The sequence below is a fragment of the Taeniopygia guttata genome, chromosome Z (genome assembly GCF_048771995.1).
Source record: "Taeniopygia guttata chromosome Z, bTaeGut7.mat, whole genome shotgun sequence".
NCBI classification, from domain to species: Eukaryota; Metazoa; Chordata; class Aves; order Passeriformes; family Estrildidae; genus Taeniopygia; species Taeniopygia guttata.
Window position 1 is genome coordinate 81004194 of NC_133063.1, and position 23821 is coordinate 81028014.

The following is a 23821-nucleotide window of genomic DNA, read 5'->3' on the forward strand; positions in this document are numbered from 1 at the left end:
GGCCCTCTGGACTCATGAAAGCTGTCAGCAATGGGCTGAGCAACTCTCTCTGCAAAGCAAGTGAGGCAACAAGGCAGGCAGGCGAGCAAAGCACTGAAAGGTGAGTCTTAAACTGAACAGAGAGCTGCTAAGGAGGAGGTAATGGTTGTGCCATTTATCCATCTGAACCTTGGAACAGCGGGATGGGAGAGGAAAGGATGAGTTCCTTCTCTCTTACCTGTCAGCCACAGCTGTGCTCTGCTCAGGTGCCAGTCTTGCATAACTCAAAGGCAGATTCAGGCCCACAACTGGGCCTATAGTACTGAGCCACAGTGTGATGTAATTTGTGTTTCTAGGGGGAAAAGAAAAAAAAAAACCCACAAAAAAACACCATAAATGTATTATCCCGGCTTTTTCGGAATTGCAGACAGACTCAACAAAACTCTCACAAAACAACTTCAGATGGGGCTGTTCCTTTTTCCTATCACAAATGTATTTTGAGGCCTAAAGTGACAATGCAGGAATCTTTTTCTGCTGGCACTAAGGAAGGAGCTGTGGCCATTCCCCCTGCACTGCAGAAAGCCTCGCAGGGCCCAGCAGTGCCCCTCACCTGTGGTGCTGCTGTGAGCCTCCCAGCACAGCTGAGATGAATTCATTGGTTCGACAGGGGTGCAGGACAAAGAAAGGCTGCCCGAGGATGGGGTGCTCCTAGGAGGGAACAGAATTTGCTTTGTCATGGAAGGGAAAAGCAGAAAACTCATCAGGTGCATCTGGAAAAGACAAGGCAGATCAGCCCCTGATGCAATTCTTCTCACTTCAGAATCTCAGCTCACATTGCTCTTCCTATCAGAGTCATGACAAATTAATATATACTGAATACATTACACATCAATGATAGACATTCTCCTCTGTTGAAAGGGAAGTAAGATCAGCAACCAGGCTATACCACTATTTCAGTTAAAATGAAATGGTTTTCTGAAGTAACTCGAGTTACTGTATCAGCATTAACTGGCCGAGGAGAGGCAAAGCTACTGTGTAAACCACAAATGTAACACAAAAAACCCATTCCCCTCCGGAAAAAAATGGTCTTGAACCACCCCGTGCCCTGGTGTCTCCTCAGGCTGGGGCTGGGAATACGCATGGTTCCGTCTGGAGAGGCAGCAAGAGGGGAGAAGGAAGTGCTCCCAAGGTGACTTCAACTTCCACTTTTTTCTGATGCTGAAAATGTTCTCACGAGGATCAATCCCTTTAAGTCTAAGAGAACTTTAGAAAACTCCCACCACCTTCAGAATATAGAAAAAAAAGGTGTTTAGAAAGCTTTGTTTCCCACTGCAAACAGATAACTTGCATAAGAACGCTACCATCTGCTGTTGTCAGAAGTGAATTGATGCAGCTTTTCTTTGAGAAAGAGTAGTATTTTGAATTAAAACCCCCTTTTCATTATCTGCCCAAATTAACTTAGGCCTCAAAATAATTCCAGAAAATAAATGGATTGTGCCAATGGTATACCTTGAAGACAGCAAAAAAAAAAAAAGTATATAGCTAATAATGTTTACAAAACTATTACATAAGGTAAAAAAAAATAAAAAAGTAAATGGTGCAAAAAATTTGAGAAAGCTTCACAAACTCCCAGAAAGAAGAGAGAAGTAACCTGGGCTTAAGTGACTCAGCTCTCTTAACAAGGCATGAAGACAATTCCCAAAGCTGAATATTCAGCCTGAAGTTATTCCCAACTATCCTGACCCCCAGTATTTGATTTTGCCCTGCACTCCTTGCCTCAGCAAACTACCAGTGAGTGACACATGGAGGCCAGACTTGATTTTTTAAAACAGTCTATTACCTTTACATTCCACATCATTATTTAGTCCTCCCTCTTCTTACCTGGCAACAGAGTGACACTGAAACACTACAAAAGACAGGAATGTGTCACACACTCCCAGGAAAACCACAGAAGCACAAGAAACCAAAAGAAATCCTGAGCCAAGAGCCATCGAGGAGCAGCCTTTAGAAAGGGAACAGGCTGAGGTGGGGATGAGCAGCTTGTGGAGCATCAGGGAAAACACTCCGAGAGCATCAGCTCTGGTGGAGTCAAACGCCGCCTTCCAAATCCTGTACACATCCTGCGAGGCCCTGATGTGCACTCAAGGTTAAACCACTGACACAGCAGCTCTGAGGAGGAGCCTTGGGCGTGCTGCCAGTAAAAATGCAGGAGTTATCAAAGCCCTGATGGTTTCAGAATTGGCAGTGGGGAACCTCTCACTGCCAGGCCCCAGCCTGCCCTGAGAGAGGGTGATGTGTCCGTGGTGGATGGACCCCGAGCCCTTCTCAAACACTGTCAGGAGGGTGAAAATTAATGAAAGTTTGTGCTGCATCAGCTTCATTAGCATTAGCTCACTGCCTGCTGCACTTACCTGGCAGAAGGATGACACTCCACATGCACTGAAATATATCCTCAGCAAAACATCAGGGCAGCAATTGTACCCTTCATCTGGGCTGGTCCCATGCCAGCCTGTAACTGCATTTCGGTTACACCAAAAATGTAAAGTCTTACTGGGACTTCATGAAGAAAAAAACCCCAAAACGGTACAAACAATATGTAAGAATTGTCACTTCTTGTTTTCAATTAATCTTTTTCCAGTCAGTCATGCACCAGGGCAGTGTGACAATTTCAAGTCAGTTCCCACTGTAGGCGCAGTACTGCAAAAACCCATTTGCAGGTTGCCCACAACTCTTCTGGGCAGTAATACTCTGACACACAGTTTATTTGAAATCAACAGCATTATTTTCTTGGATCTGTCTATGATTTTGGATCTATCCAGCTATGAGGCTGATTTACAGCAGCGCCTGTTCAGCACCACAGGCTGGAATCCATCACACATCTGCGTATCCCTCCTGACCCTGCTGGGGTGGGGAAGGAATACTTTCACAGGCAGGCACCAGCTCTGCTGAATTTGGAAGCTCAAAATGTTGCTTCATTTATTTTCTGTAGAAAGACCTCTCTCCTAGGTGACACAGGAAAGATGTGTGAGGATGTTCTGTGCCTGCTGCTGTAGCTGCTGCCTCAACTCCTCCCATAAAAAAAAAATGGGAGAGAGAGAGATGGATGCAAGACACTAAATGTTCCACGGGGTAGACTGAAAACAAATCACAGAGTTCTGGAATGGTTTGGGTTGGGAGGGGCCTTAAAGTTCAACTAATTAAGACTAAACTTCCATCAGATTGGATTAAGTCGTTTTATCAAGCAGTCTCCATGTCGGATTTAAACCAAAAATAAACATTACTTCAGATAAGGGGTAATTGTCTGTAGGTTTCTGTACCGTGCTCTGCTGCTCTCCTTCCCAGCCAGCAGGAATTCTGTTGTCAGTACATCTCTTGTAACAGCACCATTTATTTTCTCTGTCATAACTGGAGCTCTTCCAGGGGTAATGGCTTCTATTTTCTCCAGTGCTACCATTAAACTGCCTTCAAGCATCCATCACAACATTTATGGTCTCTCCATTGATGATAGAGCAGGGGATTTGTGCCTGGAACTGCCTCTTCCCCAGCCTGGTTTGCATGATGTTGCTTTGCAAAAATAAATTCACACAGGGGTGTCAAAAAGTTCATGCAGGGATCCTACCAGCAAACACCAAAAAGTCAGTGCCAATTGATTCCAGACATTTTCCCAGCAGTCACCAGGTCAGGAAAAGGCAGAATTAATAAAACATGCACCCCATAATCTCTTCCACTTAGGAAAAGGAAACAGTGATGTAATTAATAAAGAGGATATAAGTTTTTCCCTTCCTTCCCATTTCTGACCATATTTACTGAAATGTAATGAAGCAACATTTAAGTAAAAATTCTTCACTCAAGATCATACGAGTAATTTATGTTCTTAAAAGTCATGGTCTATCTTCTTTTTTATTCCTTATTTTCATACACATCAATAACAACTTACCTGTTAATATAATCCAACTCTACACATTCAGAAAGAAGGCAGGAAGATTTCTTCTCTTCAGACTGACCCTGAGTCCCACAGCCAGAACAGCAACTGCACACATGGAACTTCAAACGTGTGCAACTTGAGGTCAAAGGGATTTTCCTCTAATAATGGAATTACTACAATGGGAAATCTATTACTATGGAATCACTAAGCTGCAAGCACAACGTTAAGGAACTGTAATGACACAGGAAACTTTTATAACCCTGACAGAAGGTGTAAACCACAGTAATAAAGCTGTTGGTGGCACAGTAATTGTACAGGGCTTCTCCGTGCTACTCACCTGGGGTTATGCTGGATTTTGGGAATTAGGAATTGTTCCCTGGCAGGGTGGGCAGCCCTGGCACAGCTGTGGCTGCCCCTGGATCCCTGGAATGTCCAAGGCCAGGCTGGACACTGGGACAGTGGGAGGTGTCCCTGCCATGGCTGGGGTGGAATGAATTGAACTTTCAGGTCCCTCCCATCCCAAACCAATCTGTGATTTTCTCACCTGGGATAGACAAAACGTATTTCTGGTCACTGCCTTAAATTCACAGCCAGAAGCCAACTCATCCTGCTGGCGTAACTGAGGCAAGTTTCCCCAGCTTGGCAACAAAACGCAGAAATCCCACCAAATCCAGCAGCTGAGGGTGGAACAACCTGCCCTGCCTGGGACAGTGCTGAGGAACGACCTGGCAGGTGCCACTGGCACTGCTCTCCTGCTTTTCTCAGACAATCAAAGCACTTCGAGCAGGGGAAAGCATGAAGGGACCCTGATGAGACAAAGTAGCCCCAAAAAGCAGATTTCCGTGGTTGCTGAGCCTGTCTTGGTGGAGGAGGCTGCAGGGTGGTTTGATTTACAGCCCAGCTCTCCGCAGGCAGCAGTTGCAGTTGTCCCCTTGATTTAATGTCCCTGTTCAGAGTGCTCCCAAAGACCCACAACCAACCTCAGTGATGTTTTTTTATTAACACCTTCACTACTTCCAGCACCACGCAGATCCTGTCCTCCTTGCAGCAAATTCCAAGTCCAGGCTGAAGAGGCAATTAAATGGCTACGTATTCCTGAGGAAAGCAGGATGCTTTGGCAGATCCTGCAGCACAGAAATACAAGGGCACAGCCAGGATTCCTCTGAGATGAACCACGCCCACCACTTCGCATCTGCTGCTTCAAATCCACCATGGATCCCAACAAAGGTGCCTTCCAAACCAAACCATTCTGTCACTCTGTAACTCACATTTTATGCCCCAATTCTGCCTGATTCTAGAGTATTTACAGTTTTGAAGAGGTGGTGATTATTTTTTTACATTTTATGGCTTTATTATTTTATTAAATATATTTTCTTTATTCTTTTATTAAATAGCTAACAGAAGATCCCTGAAAGGCAGGAGGGTAATGCAAAACAGTAACCAAGAAGCCAGTAATCAAGTAGCCAACACTGCTGGTCCATAATTACACATTTTATATATGTATAATATGGTTTAAATTATTAATTTCAAGAACAGGAGGAATCAAAGCAGTAGTTGACACTCAGGCATGTTTCTAAAGCTTAACAAGCTTCATTTCAGGCTTTAAAGCTTCTCACAAGCACGTAACTTATGCATTTAGGATTTTTCAAGAAAACTTTATACTTAAAATTTGGCAGGTCCATGGTTACATTGTCAAGAAATGGCATCTCAGCCATTTTCCTAAGAAAATAAACAGATGATTCTTCTTCCATGCTTGCCAAAAGTAGATTAATTCAGTTGTCACCATTTTAGTTATGTAGCATATAGTCTTAATTAATTACTATTTAAAATCTGTTCTTAAGTTATGAGATTCATCTAAGGTGCAAAACTGAATGATCCAACAAGCTGTGGAAGTATGGAAAAGACACTGGAGACAGATTTCCTAAACTGATTAAAAAATTATAAGGGAAACAAAAAAAAAAAAAAAACCCAAAAAAAAAAAAAATCCAAACCCATGCTGGCATTTAACAGAAGTGGCCTGAAAGGGTTCATCCCATAATCCCAGAGATTCCAGAGGATGCCCCAGCAGCGTCTCAAGCCTGGGCTCCCTCTGTGGTTCACTCCCCCTGTGCAGCTCCAGCAGATCTGCACCCCGGGCACTGCAGGACACACTCCTGCCAGGTAATTTTGCATCCATTTATGGACAAGTGGCCTCATGAATTTGTCTAAATGCTTTTGAACTGCTGACACCATCTGCTGCCACCACTCCAGAGCGCAGGTGCGTAGGTATAAACTGCTTTCTGTCAGCACAGATACCTAACTCCCATTTCAGTGGCACTTAAAATGTTTTTTTAAATTAATTAAGTAAAAAAAATACTGTTTACAATGCCTTGTGGCCACTCCAGTGGCCTTTCAAATGGATTTGAGTGTACCATATGTGATCCCCACTTATTTCATACGGTGCAGTCAACGCTGTTGTGTAATTTAGGATTTTTCTGTAAGGGGTGGAATGTTCAGTAGGCAGATTCATTCCAGCAGTCAAGGTGGGGAGAAGGCAGAACAGAACCCACCTCAGCTTACAAAGTGAAATGCCACAGCAGGCAGGGAATGTGCTCTTAAACTTACTGCACCAATCCCTGCTTGGGAAGCTCTCTGGAAGCAGAAACACTGCTAGATAAATCATTTGAAAATGCACAGCACAGCACTGAAACAGATTTTTCTACAGAAGTAGAAAATAATAAACAGAATCAATACTATTACATTGTAATTTGTTCTATTAATTACGAACCTGAATGGAAATTATTACTGAATCTTCATTTAAGAATAACTCAAGTAACAATAGTACTGGGACTTGAAAGTCTGTCCTGAATTATGCCCAAGAAACTGTGAGGGAATTTCCCATTGCTTTCATCTCTGCATGTAAATTATTACTGAAACCTGGAATGGTTTGGGTTGGAAGGGACTTAAAAGCCCATTCAGTGCCACCCGTGGATGGGGGACCATGGCAGGGACCCCTCCCACTGTCCCAGCTGCTCCAGCCCCAGTGTCCAACCTGCCCTTGGGCAGTGCCAGGGATCCAGGGGCAGCCCCAGCTGCTGTGGGAATTCCATCCCAGCCCCTGCCCACCCTGCAGGGAACAATTCCCAATTCCCAATCTCCCACCCAGCCCTGCCCTGGGGCACTGGGAGCCATTCCCTGGCTCCTGTCCCTGCAGCCCTTGTCCATTGTCTCTCTCCATCTTTCCTGTGGCCATCTGGGCTTTGGGCTCAGCCCAGCTCAGGGTTTGGGCTCAGCCCAGCACAGGGTTTGGGTTCAGCTCAGCCCAGCTCAGGGTTTGGGGTCCCAGCCCTGCCCCACAGCACCCCAGGGCTCCTCCATCACTGCTCCCTCTGCCCAGCCCAGCCTGTGCTGGTGCCTGGGACTGCTCTGACCTGGGTCATACTGAGCTCATGAGGTCCCCACGGTGCCACCACTTGTCCCTGGTCCCCACCTGGACACTGACTCCTTGACCCCAAATCCCCAAGTGTGCCCACCCAGCCCCATCCCGCACCCACCCAGGGGTTCATGCACCGGACCCATGGCTCTCCAACTCTGAGACAAGGATGTCGTGTCAGACAGTGGAAAATGCCTTTCACAAGTTCTGGCAGATGCCATCAGCTGCACACCTGTCAGCTCCTTATCCATTCAGCTTCTGCCTTTACTCCACATTTAGTATTAGTTCATTATTTGGTCTTGTCCCTCTATTAAATTAGTTGGACTAGATTATTGTCCATGGAAGTCTTATGGGGAAAAGCATGACTAAACTGTAGGACAGTTAACATTATTAATCAGTGGCTAGTTTTGAAATAAAACCTCCTTGGTAGCTTGTACAATACTGCAGCTAGGTTGAAACCCCAGGAGTTCAACACATCATAGAAGATTTTAGTGAGAAATAAATACCCACCCAGCTTTGCCATCCTTGTATCTTCCCCCTGTCAAATAGCTTTCCAGTCTGTACTGGTAAGACTCCCTTTTCTCAGGAAGTTGTACTAATAATTTTCCAAAAATATTAGCAGGGGATCCATAGCAACTGTTGATGCAACTCAAATTCGTTAAGAGCGATCCTAGCAACCTTCTGTTAAGAAATACTGTATACAGCCTCCCCCACTTAGCAAAATCCTACAATATGGCAAGAAAGATTTGTGTGTCTAAGAATAGATACCTTACCACATTTTTCAAAATGACTGAGCTGTAATGATTTAAATCCTCCCTATCACATTTTCAGCAAGATGTGCCTCTACAACACTATATCAATGTGTTCTGTTCAGAGTTTTGACTCTTTCCCCTTTTTTAAATCACACTATTAACATCCCTGACATTTTAGAAATAATGTTTATTGATTTTTCTGTTAACACTGCTATAAATTAAGTGATGTAATGGACAGGATTATTGAGGTACTATAAAGAATGTGTCCTCCAGATTCCTAACTCCTGATTGAAAAAGACTCTGGATTAACTCAGAAATAGGTGCAGTTCTGTTGTGATTTCCCTAGTTTAGGTTTGGTTGAATACTTCTGATACGACATATTAAAAGGACATATTAAAACTACCTGCTAAGTATCAGGTGACAGAAGAAAACCCCCTCATTAAAATGAAACTGAGAACTGAATGGTTGAGAAAAAAGAGATGCAAAATTCCTGACCACTCACTACTCAGAAACATAGGAGATAGTCAGTATCAGAATGGTCTGAGTTACCTTGTCTGCAGCAACAGTAAATGGCTAAACCAGGAAAATGCTGATTTACTGTTGGCAAATCCAGAACCAAGGTGTCACATATGAATTGTGTCCCCTCCCATGCCTGGGAGCACTTTGGTAGCAGAAGAAATTCCAGCTGAACAGTGTTGGTTAAAAAGGAGGGGAGTCATGCATGGGCACATGTGCTCCACAGCTTCCAGAGACCTTCGGAATCCTGACTCACAGATTAATTTTTAAGACTATTTCTGCAGGATCTTCAAGTCACCAAGTTTTGCTCTTGTTTTATGGGGTAGTTTTTCAACCCCTGAGCCTCCTGTAATAATGCAATTCGATTTCTATCCTTGAAAGTTTGGTTTTACATTCCACCATCACTAAGCATTGATTAAGCCTTAGCACATATACTTGATTGTGTTTATGACTTTGTTTCCTCAGGGGAAGGTCAGGCTTTATGACAACATCACTCTGTTAAAAACAAAATTGTTGGTGATGCTACTGACTGTGATCAGCTTCATTTATCAGTTTACAAAATTCTCTTGCTAGTTTGCTTCCACACAGAAAAAAAACTAACGGGAGGCATGGATAAGCAGAAGAAAAAGAATCAAAAATTAACATGGGCACCTGTGTTCATAGAATTAACTACATTAATAGTCAGCTTCAACACAGTCTTAGAAACGTATTTGTCAGAGTGTTGTCTCTTCTCCTGTTGAAGTACTTCTGCTTTGTCTACACTTTTATAAATATCCATCAGGGCAAAAAAACTATGAAGATTCAGTAGTGCCTTTACCCAACATTTTTTCAGTCCCTTATTCCACTATTATTAAATTTCAGAAGGTGCTTGAGAACGGGCCTCAGTTTACCTCCTAGCAGGTGACTGTACCCATCACTCCAGCATCACTCCACACTCTGTGGTAAACACCTGGATGTGAAGGCTACACCACTGTCCTGGATCTTGATGAAGGCTCTTCCAAAGAGGTGTGCAGCCCTCAGCCACAGCAGGATGAAAATCCATGCCCTGACAATGCCTATCCCACACCCACCCCGACAATAAAAGCCTTTCAGTCTTGCATTTCCAACTCCACAGAGAGGACCCAACCAAGGCCACACAGCCTGAAGCTCTGGCTATAACCACAGAGTTGCTCTCTGCTGCTTCACATCTCCCACTCATCTTCAGAGAGGCTTCCAAAACGACAAAAAGTGAAATGTTGCCACTACAAATTAACTCAGTATTAGTTATCTGGGTTTTTTAAAATTCTTAGTTCCTACACCACGCACTACCATGTGACAAAATATGTTCACCTTCATATATTTTCATAATTCTGTTCACTCTCTGTTGGTTTGGTGGGTTTTTTTGTTTGTTTTTTGGGGTTTTTTGGTAACTTTTTTCCTGTTCTTGTGAGGTTTTATTCTCTCAATTTGCCTCACTATTTAGCATTTGACCATGACACTTTTGGGTTGCTGCCTTCTTAACTGGGATATTACATCTGCTATTTATTATATTTATTACAAACAGAGGGCCCAATAAGTTTGAGCTGTTTAGGCAGTACCACTATGTATTTGTGTATACTGTCTTATAAATAACTAATATAAATATTATACATCATACGTATAATATATGTTTACATGTATTTACATTACCTATATAAATAAATAACACTAAAAAGCACCCACCAAGTTACAAGTAAACAATTCAGGAGATGGGGCTGCAGTATCTGTCATTCCACTTCTGAATCCTCCTAAAAAGAAGCTGAAAATCACAGTTGGCAACATTTCTGGAAGGCAACAGTAATCCATAAATACTCCTTAATTTTCCTGTCATTGCAGAATTAAGCCACTTCCAGCTCACACAGATCTTACCAGGTGTGCTAAATTGATGTCATTATAAGTCATCAGGAAATACCCACAGAGACCTGTAGCAACATTTGGAAGTTTTGTTAAACAGCTGTGTGTTCTAATTGATTTGTATTATTTAAAACAGCTAAAGCAAGTTATCGCCGGATGTAGAGAAGGGATGACTGAAGACCCCAGGGAGATTTAACTCACAAGAAAGCCAATCACAGGAACTTCATTTGAGCATTTTAAGATTATTACTAGAGGAAGTGCAATTAAATCATCACCATTTATCAATTATCATTATAAAATACTGTGCAACCTTATCATGTTAATTTATTTATGAGAAGGTAACTAGTTGACTTCTGCTTTTTGCAGTAATCGAGTCAGGAAAAATATTTCGAGATGCTTTCTCTGGAAATGAGCATAACTTTCCACCATAATCAAAAGTAACTCCGAAAGTTCAAATTTTATCTAAAATTTGCAAATGTCATATATCTCCACTCTCCGCAGCTCGTCTCAGCTCCTGAGATGTACTTCATTATAGATGTGCTCTACCACAGGGAGTATACACAAAAATATGGTTGTATCAGAAATGTGCACAGGTCTGGCACCCTCGTTTCATCAAATATATGGCAAAAAAGTCCCAGAAAGTCAATAAGCCTTTCTTTTCCTGGTCTGCCAATCACAGTGCAGATCAGCTCTAGTTAAAAGTTAAGTAACATGCATGGACCCTCGGCAAGCTCCATTTTTCTTCCCAAAAAAAGAAAAATTTTTTCTTTTGGTGGAGTGCTTGTAGCATCTAAAATTTGTATCTCTTCCGGATTAAAATCCTAAACCTTTTTTTTACTCTGCTGCTCATGTGTACTGAGTGCTCAAGCCTGATTTGATGAGCTTGCCCAGTGACTTGCATTATAGGATCTGTGTCCCTGCAGGCAAAGCCTAACCCACATAACAAAATGGGTCAGCAGAAAAGCAGCAAGGCAAGACAAAACTCCGTATTTCAGTTCAGAACCCTCATTCATTGGACAGAGAAAAGCAGGTTTTTTTCCTGCAGACCTGACTCTTGCTTTGATCTGAGGCTTGCAGGCTAGTTTTCATTATCTTCCATAATCTCCTTATTTCACAGAAAGTCACATTTTGCAGCTGTTAACTATGCTAATTTCCCCAAAATGTTCTTCCTGTGTCCGTCAGTGCACTCACAGCTGGCTGTACCACCTCTGGAGAGTGTCCCAAAATCAGATTCATCACTACACACACTCTGCCACCCAGAACTCCTGTTTCTGGCAGGAATCTGTGTGTGTGTATCCTACACACACCTCCAGTTATTAGATGCAGGACAGTTTTTACTTTACTGTCCCTTAAGAAGCAAAAATAATCCCCGTGTGGGAGTGACCTGATTTTCCTTTTGGCTTCCACAACTCTGATTTCACACATCCCAAACATCCCATTTATCCTTTATTCTCAGTAGTGTGGCATTATTACATTATGTTATTGAAACCCAGTTTCCTCAGTTTCATTCACAGACAAGCCAGGTAATTAATGCTTCGTGTGAAAAGTGAGTATTGTAAGAACCTGCCAGCTCACAACTGGAATTCAGACCTGCACAGCAATCACCAGAACACCCATGGCTTGGTGGCTTCTCGGGAAGCTGTTATAAGATAAATAATAGTCTGTGGCTGTGAAAAAACAAGAATTCTGCATGTGCTCCCATGGCTGAGCACCATTTACGAATAGGCATCCTGTAATTAAACTGTGTTATTTGAATTAAGGGAGCACCTGTAGGACCCAGTGGATGTCACATTCTTGTCATGCTGCTGTGGCAGGAGACCTGAGTGGCTGGAAAGAGCTAAAATAAAAAAATCAAGGAAGGGAAGGGGAGGGAGAGAGGACACGTTGGTATCTTGGTCTGATGGGGAAAAAAACTCACACCTGGAGAGTCTCAATTTTTTGTCAGATTTCCTCATGGGACCTGGAGCAAAAGGAAGACACCACAACAACCAGCTTAGCTCTGAGCCACATGGCTAGTATACAGCACCAACTTATTTTTGGATAGGAAACCAATTTTCCCTTGTTCAATCCTGAAGACTGCAAGTCTATTTAAAACTGAAAATTACACACAGTCTTTTTTGGTAATTTGATTACGAGACAATCCGTGAAATGTTACACTGATATGTTTTATTTACATAAACAAGTCTGCTTTTGTATTTACCCAAAATCATGATTATTCAGAAACTGCCTGAATTTTTGAGGACTGGCTTTGGAAAAGTATTTTAAATGTGAGATACTGTCAAAGCAAGCCTTAAATGGTGAACACATGTATCCTTCAAAATCCAGGACTGAAACGATTGCTGGTAAATGGTTCAGCACAACATGATATAGACATATATATTTTTTAATTATTTTAACTTTTTTTCCTTCTGTCCCAGAGAGGAATAAAGCTACTGAGGACCCATGCATATATTTCATTCCTCAATTTAATGAAGGACCAGAGGATTCTCACCTGCTGTGTTATAGTGTCCCAGGGCCCCTCCTGCAGACGAGCCTGGTAGGATGCATGAACACTTCCCCATATTTCATCCAGAGTTAGAGGCCTTCCATCTGGGGGAAGAAACAACCACCTTTAGCCAAAGCTCTTAGGCATGCTGCATCTTTAATACCAAACATCAAAATCAAAACTGAGAACTGTTCAAATCCTGCCTGAAGGTGCACAGAGAACCACCCCAAATGTCCTCTCTGGTTTTCTTCTCTGTCACCTGAGAGTAACAACTCACTGTGCTGATTGTAAGGTGTGAAGTGTAACATGGTTTTATAAAACAAAGCTTTGGTAAGATGGATTTAAAACCACAAAATAACATGAAGAATCACCTACTGTAAATATATGCAACTCACAGTGAGAGAGTGAAGAAAATCTAAGGTACATAATTCTGCAGAAAAAAGTTTACTGCATTTTGTTGTGTCCATAGTGGTTTTTTTGCTGCATTTATATAGCATTTCTGCATCAGGTCTTTAGCTGTGATGCTAGAATTATGCCAAGATATTAGTGTCAACCACTTAGAAAATAAGCATGTCTATTTTTAATGAACATTTGCTTATGGCAAACAGAGTATTTCGATAGACTTTCAGTAAGTAGCTTCATCTTGGCATTTATCAGGTGTCAGAAACTATCATCCTCTGATAATCAGTTTTATTGTACTGACATTTGTATGTCTGCAAAATGAAAAAGATTTATTCACACAATTAATATTTGAATGCCATGTTTAGACACAAATTCAAACCAGCTGTCTACAGCCTCTTTTTTATTTTCTGCACGTTTTGAAAAAAAAAAAAACCAAAACAGGAAGTTCTGAACCTATATAAACACGATATAGCAGAATCACAGGGAAAATAAAGTATCTGACGGGGTAAAAGCATATTAATCAGCTTTTCCATGCTATCCTCATGAAGGTAAGACTTGTTAGACCACCACATCCACTGTCTTGTGATGACAGATACCAGAGCTGTGCTGAGGACACTCTAACATTCACAGAGAAATTTGCTACAACAGCATAAATTTATTTTAAAAGGATGTATTTACACTCAGATCACCTGTGTGCAGGTGATATGAAATGCCATGCATACTTGCAATTTTGCTCTCAGCAGAGAAAGTCCAAGTGTAAAATCTACAGTAACACATGTTCTAGTGCAACATCTGATTTGCCACTCTAGGCTGTGCTCTGTACACCCTTCTCTGAGAGTTTTTATAATAACACTGAGCAGATTCACACACACGTGCAATGGATTACTCTGGCTCTGTCAATCCCATTTTTAGAAGTGATCAGAAGTTACTGACATATTAACCATTAAAAACAAGTTTTGTCTTTACCACACGGCGAATTCATTGTATTCATGAGCTCCCAGACTTGCTCTAAACACAGATCTGTGTTCTTTGGGCTCTCTTACCCGCTTCTTGCAGACCTCTCACATGTTTATCAGCCCTGCTACACACCCTTACAACCCACTGAGACCTCAAACATCCAGCTGGTCTGACACAGCAGTCACTAATTGTTGCTGCTGGCAACAAGGGCCCACTGTGGCACCCGCTGAGCCAAGCAGCCTCTCGCCTTCCTGCCTCTTTTTTTCCCTGGGATGGAGCTGAAGTGGGAAATTCAGCCAGAACCTGAAGGGAACAGCAGCACCAAGCCAAGAGAAGGGGCAGGAGAGGAAGGTGAAGGCTCCAGATTCATGCATCCATGCGTTTATTTAGTCACCATCCACCCACAAGGACACAGCTTGATGTGTGTCCCAAGGCTTATCCCAAATTCAGCCTGGATAGTTTTAATATTTGCACTGTTTACAGTCGTGTATTATTTACACTACAACAAACTTTTCTGAGAAAAGCTTCTTGACTGCCCAGCTGGGGTTAACTCGGTCATGTCAACAAATAAGAAATGGTTAAAAGGCAGAATACTGAGTGCCCTCTCACAGCAGCAAGGTGAGGCTGTCAGGCCACACAGGAGCTGCAGTTCTCAGCTGGGCCTTAATTTCTGCAAAGAGCAGAAATTCTTTAGGCAGACAAAATTCCCTATTTATTTTCAGAGAAAATTTTCAGGCTTCCCAAGTAGCTGTATTCTATTTTCTTCATCTGTAGTGAGGGTTTTTAGTAATTTCAGAGATTCCCAATTAAAAGCTTTTAACAATTTCTAAGATTTTCAGTTAAAGGTTGTTTGACGCTTTGGGTGAAACGGTGCACAGATTGTTTTGAGGCTTCATTCTGATGTATTTTTATATATTTTATATATTATTATTTTATATTATGTATTATTTATATATATATTCTGATGTATTTAATATATTTTATATATATAGTACATAACATTAAGAGACCACTATCAACTGATAAAAAAAAACTCCTCATATAGCTTAAGAGAATATACAGTCACAGAAATTATTCCATTTCAGTTATGTCCAAAGCCACAGTAAAACCAGTTCTTACAGGATATAGTCTAGAACAGCTGTGTTTCTGAGAAAGGACATGATGGTTACATGTTTTTGAGCTCAGGAAGTAAATCTGTATTCTGGAAAGCACTTCAGTCAGGCCCGGTGTGGTTGTGAATACAGAAAGTCATGCCTTCAGGGCTGGAGGAAGTTGCCCTATCTCAGAAGCTCCCTCTCTCTAACCACTGATTAGCATGGTTTTTATTGGCAGGGATTTAGCTGCCACTGAGCTGAGAGAGTATTTTGAGCAGGTCAGCCTGAAAACCTCATTCCTTTTCTCTTCTCTAGAGGAGTGAGGGTGCAGTCCTTGTTGACTCCCATTAGTCCTGCTCTTTCTTTTCAGTGTTTAGCCAGCTTTCCTGCTGCTTCCTCTGCCTTTGCAGGAAAAAGAAGTGTGAGACGAGCCCCGGGGTGATTCCTGAATGCTGCCTGTGCTCACCTGTGCTGCTGATACCTCACTGTGGGTTTTCCAATGTATGGCAAGAGGGCTCTGAATGCCTGGCTTCAGATGGGGATGGCTCAGGAAAAGACTGAAGCTCCTTGACATCTTAAAGAGTAGGAAAAGAGGAAAATACTCTGCTGATTAAAGAAAGCTTACTGGACCTAGCTCAGCCCATCTGGCTGATGCCAGCATTGAAGGGGAAGGATAATTGCCTATACCATCTGTCTCCAAGAGGGCTAATTGCTGACATCAGATATCAGCAGGGGTTCATGCATTTCTTCAACTACCTATTTGGTAGTCTCAGAAGCCGGGGGAAGAAAGAAGGGCTCCATTTTTGGTATGGTAGGCACAAGGCTGATTTTGGAGAAATTAGCCTCTGTCCTGAGCTCCTGACACTTGACTGTGACTTCAGCAGATCTGAAATTAGGAATAAATGCCACGTGGCAAGGATCATAAGGCAGTGAAAAATGTTTCTTATGTATATACACACTGCCTAAAAATATCTTCTTGTACCCTATAATGTTCCCAAACACCTTTCCAGACAGTCTCATCTTGCTTAATCACTATTTTCAACTGAAGTATTTGTCCTTGCACAGAACAAGATCTTCCCTGTAAATCCATCCCCTGAGACTACAAAAAAGTTTAGATGTCTCTCAAAATGTTTCAGTTCTGTTGCAGTCAAAATTTCAAACCTTACCTTGCACCACCTTACATAGCAAACTTCATCTCACAAACAACAAAAAAAGGTCTGAAGATGGGTTCAAGAAAGCAAGTTATTTAATCCAATTTAGACAGCAAGGGCAAGGATACAATGCAACTCTTTCCCTTCTGCAGGAAGACGTGATCTGTAATGCTTGAATTACAGATCTTCTAGCAGAGAGGAGTGAAAACTGGATGTCTTCACTGGCACAAGTTCCTGAGGATGCCAACCAAGCTGGAGATCACAGGAACATCCCCCCAGCAACTCCAGGCTCCAGGGAGTCTTTTTCCTAGGAGGGGCTGAGAGACCAGGTAAATGGAAGCTGAACTCACATGCAGCAAGAAAAAGGCAGGATTTCACTAATTTCAACATACCAGAGAAGTTTTTGAGGTGTCTGCTGGAGTGCAGATTTGGACAGGCTGGCTTCAGCTGCTGCTTTACAAAGGGAGGAAGTGAATGCTGCAGAAGCCCTCAGCCAGGCTGAACAGAGGAATCATTGTTTCTCAGGTGTGATGGGCAGTCCAGACACTGCCAGGGAGGAAGCAGAGCTCTGAATTCCAGCTCTGTGCCCGGTGCTGGGGAAGGCAAGACGGGACAGGGCTGTGGAACTATTAGAAGGATTACAGCTCACCTCTGCCTACTGAAGACAGCTCTAATTAGCACGGGATCAGTATGGGCAGGATCCCAGGGGAGCCAGGAACAGCTCACAGGAGACTTGTGAGGAACCTCTCCTGTTGCCAAGTCTACAAATAATGGTAAGAATTCAGACTGGGAAATGGAGGTAAATCTTGGGGAGATTGTTCCTTGATTAGTGCCAGCATTGCAGCCAGCATTGCTGACTGACAAAGTGAGGAGCCCATCACATGGACTATAACCTCAAAGGAAAAAAACTCATGGCATTTCCCAGAGTTTTTCTCACAGCAGGTTTGGGACAAGACAAAGGATACTCTGCTCAGGTATCTCAGGTGATTGTGAGCACATGACAGCTGTACATTTCCAAAAATCCCACTTTGGGACCTTCAGACAGCACAACACAGACAGACCAACAACACAGGCAGGCCAACAGCGTGCAGGGAAGACAGAATTCTTCATTTGCAAAAGTAAGCTGCCCATAAGTAAAATCAGAGAATACCAGCTGGTAACACTGTAGGAAACACACTTACTGCCAGCATTTAGTATCCTGCTCGCTTCAAGAGTCAGATATTGTTATAATTTAAAAGAGAATGTAAAATGCTGAAGAGAACCCAGGTGACCTTCGGAAGCATCTAAAAAAAGCCCTTGTTTTCCATTGTGAAAGGTTCCCAAGAAGTGTTTTAAAGGGTAATTGTACTTGCAGGAGCAATTACGGTTCTGTACTGCAAGGGGAGCTGTTGGCACATAATACCATGGTTGTGCATTAGATCATCCACTGGCTCCTGTAATATCCACTTCCAGCTATAAGGAGTCATGTTTCAACACCTCCGATTCCCTGGTGCTGACAAGCTAAACAACTTGTTTTGTCTCTGTGAGCTCTTCTCTGGTGATTAACTGCTTATGGTGAATACTAATTATATGGAAGTACAGTACAGTAGAGATACTGTCCTACTTCCTCTACCTGCACCATTCTCCGTCCTCTTCTGTAGAGTCACTGCACTATAAATTCAGCAAAAATCAAGAAGATGACATTTTTCAGGACCACAAATAGGCTAACCCGTCTCTCACAGCAAAACTACCTTCATCTTCCTGTCTGCACAACAAGTTCAAAGGCAAAACACTGCACGTTTGTAAATGCCTGTAATAATGCTGGAAATAAATCTGCAACAGGATGTGTGCAGATGAGTTTTGTTGGTGGTAAAGGCAGAGCAACGTCCCCAGTTCCCCACGTCCCACTCTGAAAATTTACCCCAAATTATCCATTCCTGAAACTGCACCTCAGACTAAAATCTTTCCACCAGGGAGCCTACAAGAATTTGTTCTTCAATTTTGAATCTGAAGTGCTTTTCGAAACGCTAACACTGCAAAATTAGAAACCATTAAACAATATAAGGCAGAGAGTGATTAAATCTACCAAACACATTCAAAGCAGCTTAAGCTACTTTTTAATTAAAAAGGAAAAGATATCACTGGCAACATTCAGACATCTTTATCTAGATGAAGTTAAGATATTATTCAAAACACAGAAGATGCTGATCATGGAATCGTTTAGGTTGGAAAAGAGCTCTAAAATGATCTAGTCCAAGCCTTAACCCAACACAACCATGCTCACCACTCAAGGCTGCCCACAAGTGCCACAAGCTGGTCCTGCTGGCCACACCACTGCAGGCACAGTGCAGAGGTGCACAGGCTTGGGGCAGCGAGGAACAGAGCACAGCCAGTGCTGCAGTGTGATCACTCTGTGCCTGCTGATTAAATGAGCGACACCAACGTGGCCTCCCTGGGAGGCTGAGTGCTCCTCCTTCCTCCCCTGACAGGATGGGGGCTGAAATCACAGTGGTTACAGCCACAGAGCAGTGGGTAGCAAGATGTACATACCAGGGAGGAGACAGCATCAGACTGTTTAAAGAGCCAGCTTCAATACAAAAAAAAAAAAAGTCAATATCCTATCAGTATTACTTTATTTTCCCTTAAGGAGCAAATTTAAACAGAAAACAGCACACATTTAAAAGTCACATTTAGACCCCAGCCCTGTGGCTCAAACTGTGGCTCAGGCACTGTGGTTATGTCCACTGATTGCCCAGCCCAGTTTAAACCTGCAACACTAGTCATTTCAGGAAAGAACAAGAAAAATGACCAGCAGTTTCAGTCAACCACAGGCAAGATGCCAGGAGCCAAAGATCAGGCTGAGATGATATCATCTCCTCCACAGTCCTGGAGCTCTGAGTCCAGAGCACTAAAAACTCTCTGGTGAGCAGCCTCACCTCTTAGTTTCTTATTACATCTCTTCCTCAACCTAATACAAAATTTTCAACATCTGCACCCAGCACAAGGAGTCTGTGCTGGCCTTACCCAAAAAGCAGGCTCTGAAATACAGCACGGGCACTTGGTAGCTGCTGGAGTAGAGGACGTGGTACTCGTAGCGAACCACTTCTTCTGTGCTGCAAGCCCCAGCGGCCTGAGAGTCATCCGAGGGCTCCTGAAACGACACGCGTGGCCACAGCAACGTCAGCCCCTGCATGTGTACCCAGGGAATCGCCACGAGCTCAGGAAACGCGCAGTAAATAATGGCAACCACCCCTTTTTCACTCGTGCAAACTCCCAAGGGAATTTTTCAACGCTAGCAAGAAAGTCAGGGGAGTCTGAAAGCTACAAAGACATCTTACACACTTCCTTCCACAAACTGTGAACTACTGCAAGCCTTTCCAGAGCTGAGATCTTTCTAAGCTGCACCAAGGCTCTCTCTAAAATCTTCATGGCACAGTAACTGGCACAATAAGGGGACTACAGCTGTACCTGTCCTCATTACATTCAGTATAGACCATTTTAGAAGTGTATCCTTAAATAATCTGGTTTTGCTTGCCAAAAGACAAATCAAATGTACCCACCAAAAATCCTCTGATCTACTTTCTTTAAAGGCTTTTTGCCAGGAGTTGCTTTTGCTAATAATATAAAATGTATCATATAATGTAATTATAATAATAACATAAAATGTAATAATAAAACTGAGAGGGTTTTTTTTTTTCCCTGCTAGTGTATATTCCAGGTGTAAAGTACTAAAGTTTATGGTAGAGTTGAAACAAATCAAAATAGATGAAACTAATTGCATTGAGATATACAACAGCTGCAGCACGAATTTCACAACATTTCAAATTAATATTCCAACAGTGCTAAGCATGCAGTTGTTTGGATTTTTCTAAAAGCTGTCATAACTCAGTGTCTCTGAAAATGGAACCATTAAATTAATAATGCCATTAAGATTAAACATAAGAACAAACTTTCCAAGAAGACACTCTGGGTGTGGACTTGTTCAGTGCTCAAACCCCCAAATTTACATGCATGAACTAAGCAACCATAATGCCCCACAGGCTGGGCGTGCGTTTCACGACTTGGCTATTGCCAAGCAACCCTGAATATTGACTTATGGTATCTGTCCAAGCAAAACAGAAAAAGACTGAGCAGAAAAGAAGAACCAGCATCCTCTGAACACTATGTTCATACAACACACCGGGAATTTAAGGCTATTTAGCATTTTTATCTCACATCCTTAGTCAAGTCAGCAATGGATGAATCGATACGTGAAAAAATATAAAAACTAATAAACTTTAACAGTAATGACCCAAAATATATTTTCAGGGTTTTTTTCTGATGTGGCTTTCCCTGAAAGCCCAGGACTCAGGAGGCTGCAGACCAAGGAACTGCCCATACATTTTTGGACATGAAGTGAGAAGACCACAGAGCAGAGGTTTCCTGGTTTCCTGGTAAATCCCAGATGTCTGCAGGAAAATGGTCGATTTTTGCTTATGGGGAAACAAATGCCTAAAGCACTGAATGGGAATGTTTGAAAACATGCTCTCTGGGTTAACCTAGTTTTAAAAAACTGAATGTGAAGAGATCCTAAATTCTACAATGCCAGAAGGACAGTGTTGATTGCTGTTCCTGATGTCACAGACTCATGTGATATGCCCAGTTCCCATATACATGAGTGACAGACCAAGAAGGGACATTCTTTTCCTCCCCACACAAATCATCAGTGGTTATATGTAAAATACAGCTTAAAAAAAAAGAAGCAAGAAAAAAAATTCTTCTCTATATAACGCTGAACCTTCTTTAAAATTGATTAATGCTTCAGTGAGAATAGCAGAAGAGACCATCAGCAGCCTGTGGGAAAGGAAAACAAAAAAAAACCCAAACCCAGCTACAGACTGGTTTTAGTGTGAGTGTAGGGGTGGGGAAGAGAAAGAGTCTGTGCTCAGAACTGAGCCTAGATGGTGCTTCTCAGGCATTAATGTTTCATCAGATACCAGGGCCTTGCCTCCTGCTTAGTCACCAGCTTACCCTGCCCTGAAAGATCCTTCTGGAAATGGCAAGACTACCTGCTCCTGTGTTAAATACCACTGTTCTAGAAAGAAGACTGTCTGCATAAACTGCATTCTCTACATAATGGTAAAATGACTAATTTGTGACTATTTTAGATCTGCACACAAAGGCAAATAGCTGAATCCTTCTCAGGGCTACTCTAATCCCCCTTCCTCTCAGGAAACAGCAATTTCACGTTTTCTGATTTGAAAAGACACATCATTGATGTGCAATTGTGCTCTTTACAGTCTCTGCAAGTACAGCCCACAGGATTTTTCCAGGGAAAGTACATTTTGTAGCCTACAAGTTTTGATGGTATCTCTGTAGCTGATGAGATGAACTTTGCTGATGAGATGAATAAAATGAGTACAGTCATTTTAGGTGATCTTTGAAACATCTAAAAATCTACAAATGGGTCACTAGAACCAAGGAGCCTCAGACAGTTCTGTATCAGCCCAGAACACCTCATTTTCACTCTTCACCCAGTACTGATAAAGCCATAAACATAAAACACAGGTGTAACTTATTTTAAAAAAGCAAAACTGACACTTTATTTTTACATACATCATGATAGTCTATTTTAACTCTTTCTCTGAATTATTGTTCTGGTTTCCTATTCCTATTTTCCTATTTATATTGTAGTTCTGACTCTTTGAGCTAATGCTGAATTTTAGTCACTGTATTAGACAACACTGAAATCAAATTTAAATTTGGATGGCTTTGTAACCACTGCAAAACATTAACATGTACAGACACCACAAAACAAAAGACAAAACACAAACATCAGCCTCAAAAAATGTCATATACAACACTAACCAAAAAAGGCATTTTAAACAAAATGCAATCATTAAGAATGATATGAAGAAACTTGTTCCTCAATTTTTTTGTTTCTGATTTTCAAATTTACTTGCATGCCTGACATGCTTCAAGTAAAAACTGTGAATCCAGGACTGGCTGGCTGTTTCCTAAAGAAACTGTCATCAGGAGGCATCTGCTCCTCTACTGCTCTCAGGTAAAATCACTTCTGTGCTCTCATAATGGACTATTGAGCAGATGTTTAAAAACAATATATGTATTAGAAGATAAGCAGCAACTACCTAATTAATTACATTAGTTCCATCATAAATGAATTACCACTGATTTTAATTGATATAAAATTGTCCTCAACCTTTAAGTATCCCCCAAACAAATTAAGTCAATTTGTTCCTTTTAAAATGCTAAATTATTTCAATCAATAGGTAAGAAACATTGCCAGGTGTCATTCTGAAGGCAAAATAACATATTTGTACTATTTCTATTCCTCTTGATGAGGAAGACAAGTTTAAAACTTGTGGTAACAAGTTAATTTGACAGCAGGAGAGAGTTAATTATGGTTTTGGGTAGTTTAGTGGCAGCAGGGCATCAGGGAAATGTGGGTTAAGGTACCTTTGGAGGGAGACTGTGAAGGAAAGGGTAAAATGGGAAGGTGACAGAATCAACTAAAAAAAATGGGTTTCCCTACTGGCACTAAGCATTTTCCTATCTCCACCTCAACTGCAGAGGCCCACTGAGACAGAATTTCTTGCTTAGCCTAAATGCCCTTAGAAATGAAGAAGCAGGCCCCCTTTTGGGGGAAAAGGTAAGAGAAGTGGTGCAAATAAAATTTGTCCTGGATGCCCAGACACTGCTGCCCTTCTCCCAGTTCCCATGTTCCACATCTCCTTTCTTGCTGCCTTGTCCAGGCTCCTGGGACATGCTCCTGAAGGAACACAGCAAGACTGGGAAGAGGTGACAGAGACAGAGCTACTGGTAATGCTACTTTGAGTATGAGGAGGGAAAAAGGAAATGCTAGCCAGAGTAGTAAGCAAATTTGCCTTCATTGCTTGGAATACATTTACATCTAATTTAATTTCAGCCTCTAAAGATGAAATGTATAACTCTTCCTCTCTCTTCAGAGGTGCAGAGCCACCACTGAAACACAAGAACTTTCAAGAGCAGTTTTTCCAATACTTTTCCCCTGACAAACAGGGAGATTTGAGCACAGAAACTGACTGGTAGGACAGCGTTCATCAGGAAGAATTAAAGCAGGCTGATGAGCAGGGCGTGGCCTTGTGGTGAGATCGTATCTCTGCTCTCCTCCTGGCTGTTCTCCCAAGCATCCAAACTTCCAGATCCAGTTCTGGCTGCAGCCCCCGCAGGTCCAATCTCTGCAGGACATTTTCCTGCAGGTTTTGGTCCCTCGTGTGCAGGATCTCAGCTCATCCCCCAGCCTGGAGCAGCCCTGAGA

General features: G+C 42.2%; 1 protein-coding gene across 3 annotated transcripts in view; it reads right to left on the minus strand.

Moving 5' to 3' along the window:
* Window positions 1-23821, minus strand: part of ATG10 (autophagy related 10) — a 59578-nt gene that overhangs the window by 1505 nt on the left and 34252 nt on the right. For all 3 annotated transcript variants that reach the window (XM_072921840.1, XM_072921839.1, XM_012577795.5), the window contains 4 exons: window positions 19549-19675; window positions 12948-13045; window positions 590-687; window positions 218-331 (listed from right to left, as the gene is read on the minus strand). In XM_072921840.1, coding sequence (XP_072777941.1) covers window positions 218-331; window positions 590-687; window positions 12948-13045; window positions 19549-19675 — 437 coding nt within the window. The remainder of the gene's footprint in view (window positions 1-217; window positions 332-589; window positions 688-12947; window positions 13046-19548; window positions 19676-23821) is intronic.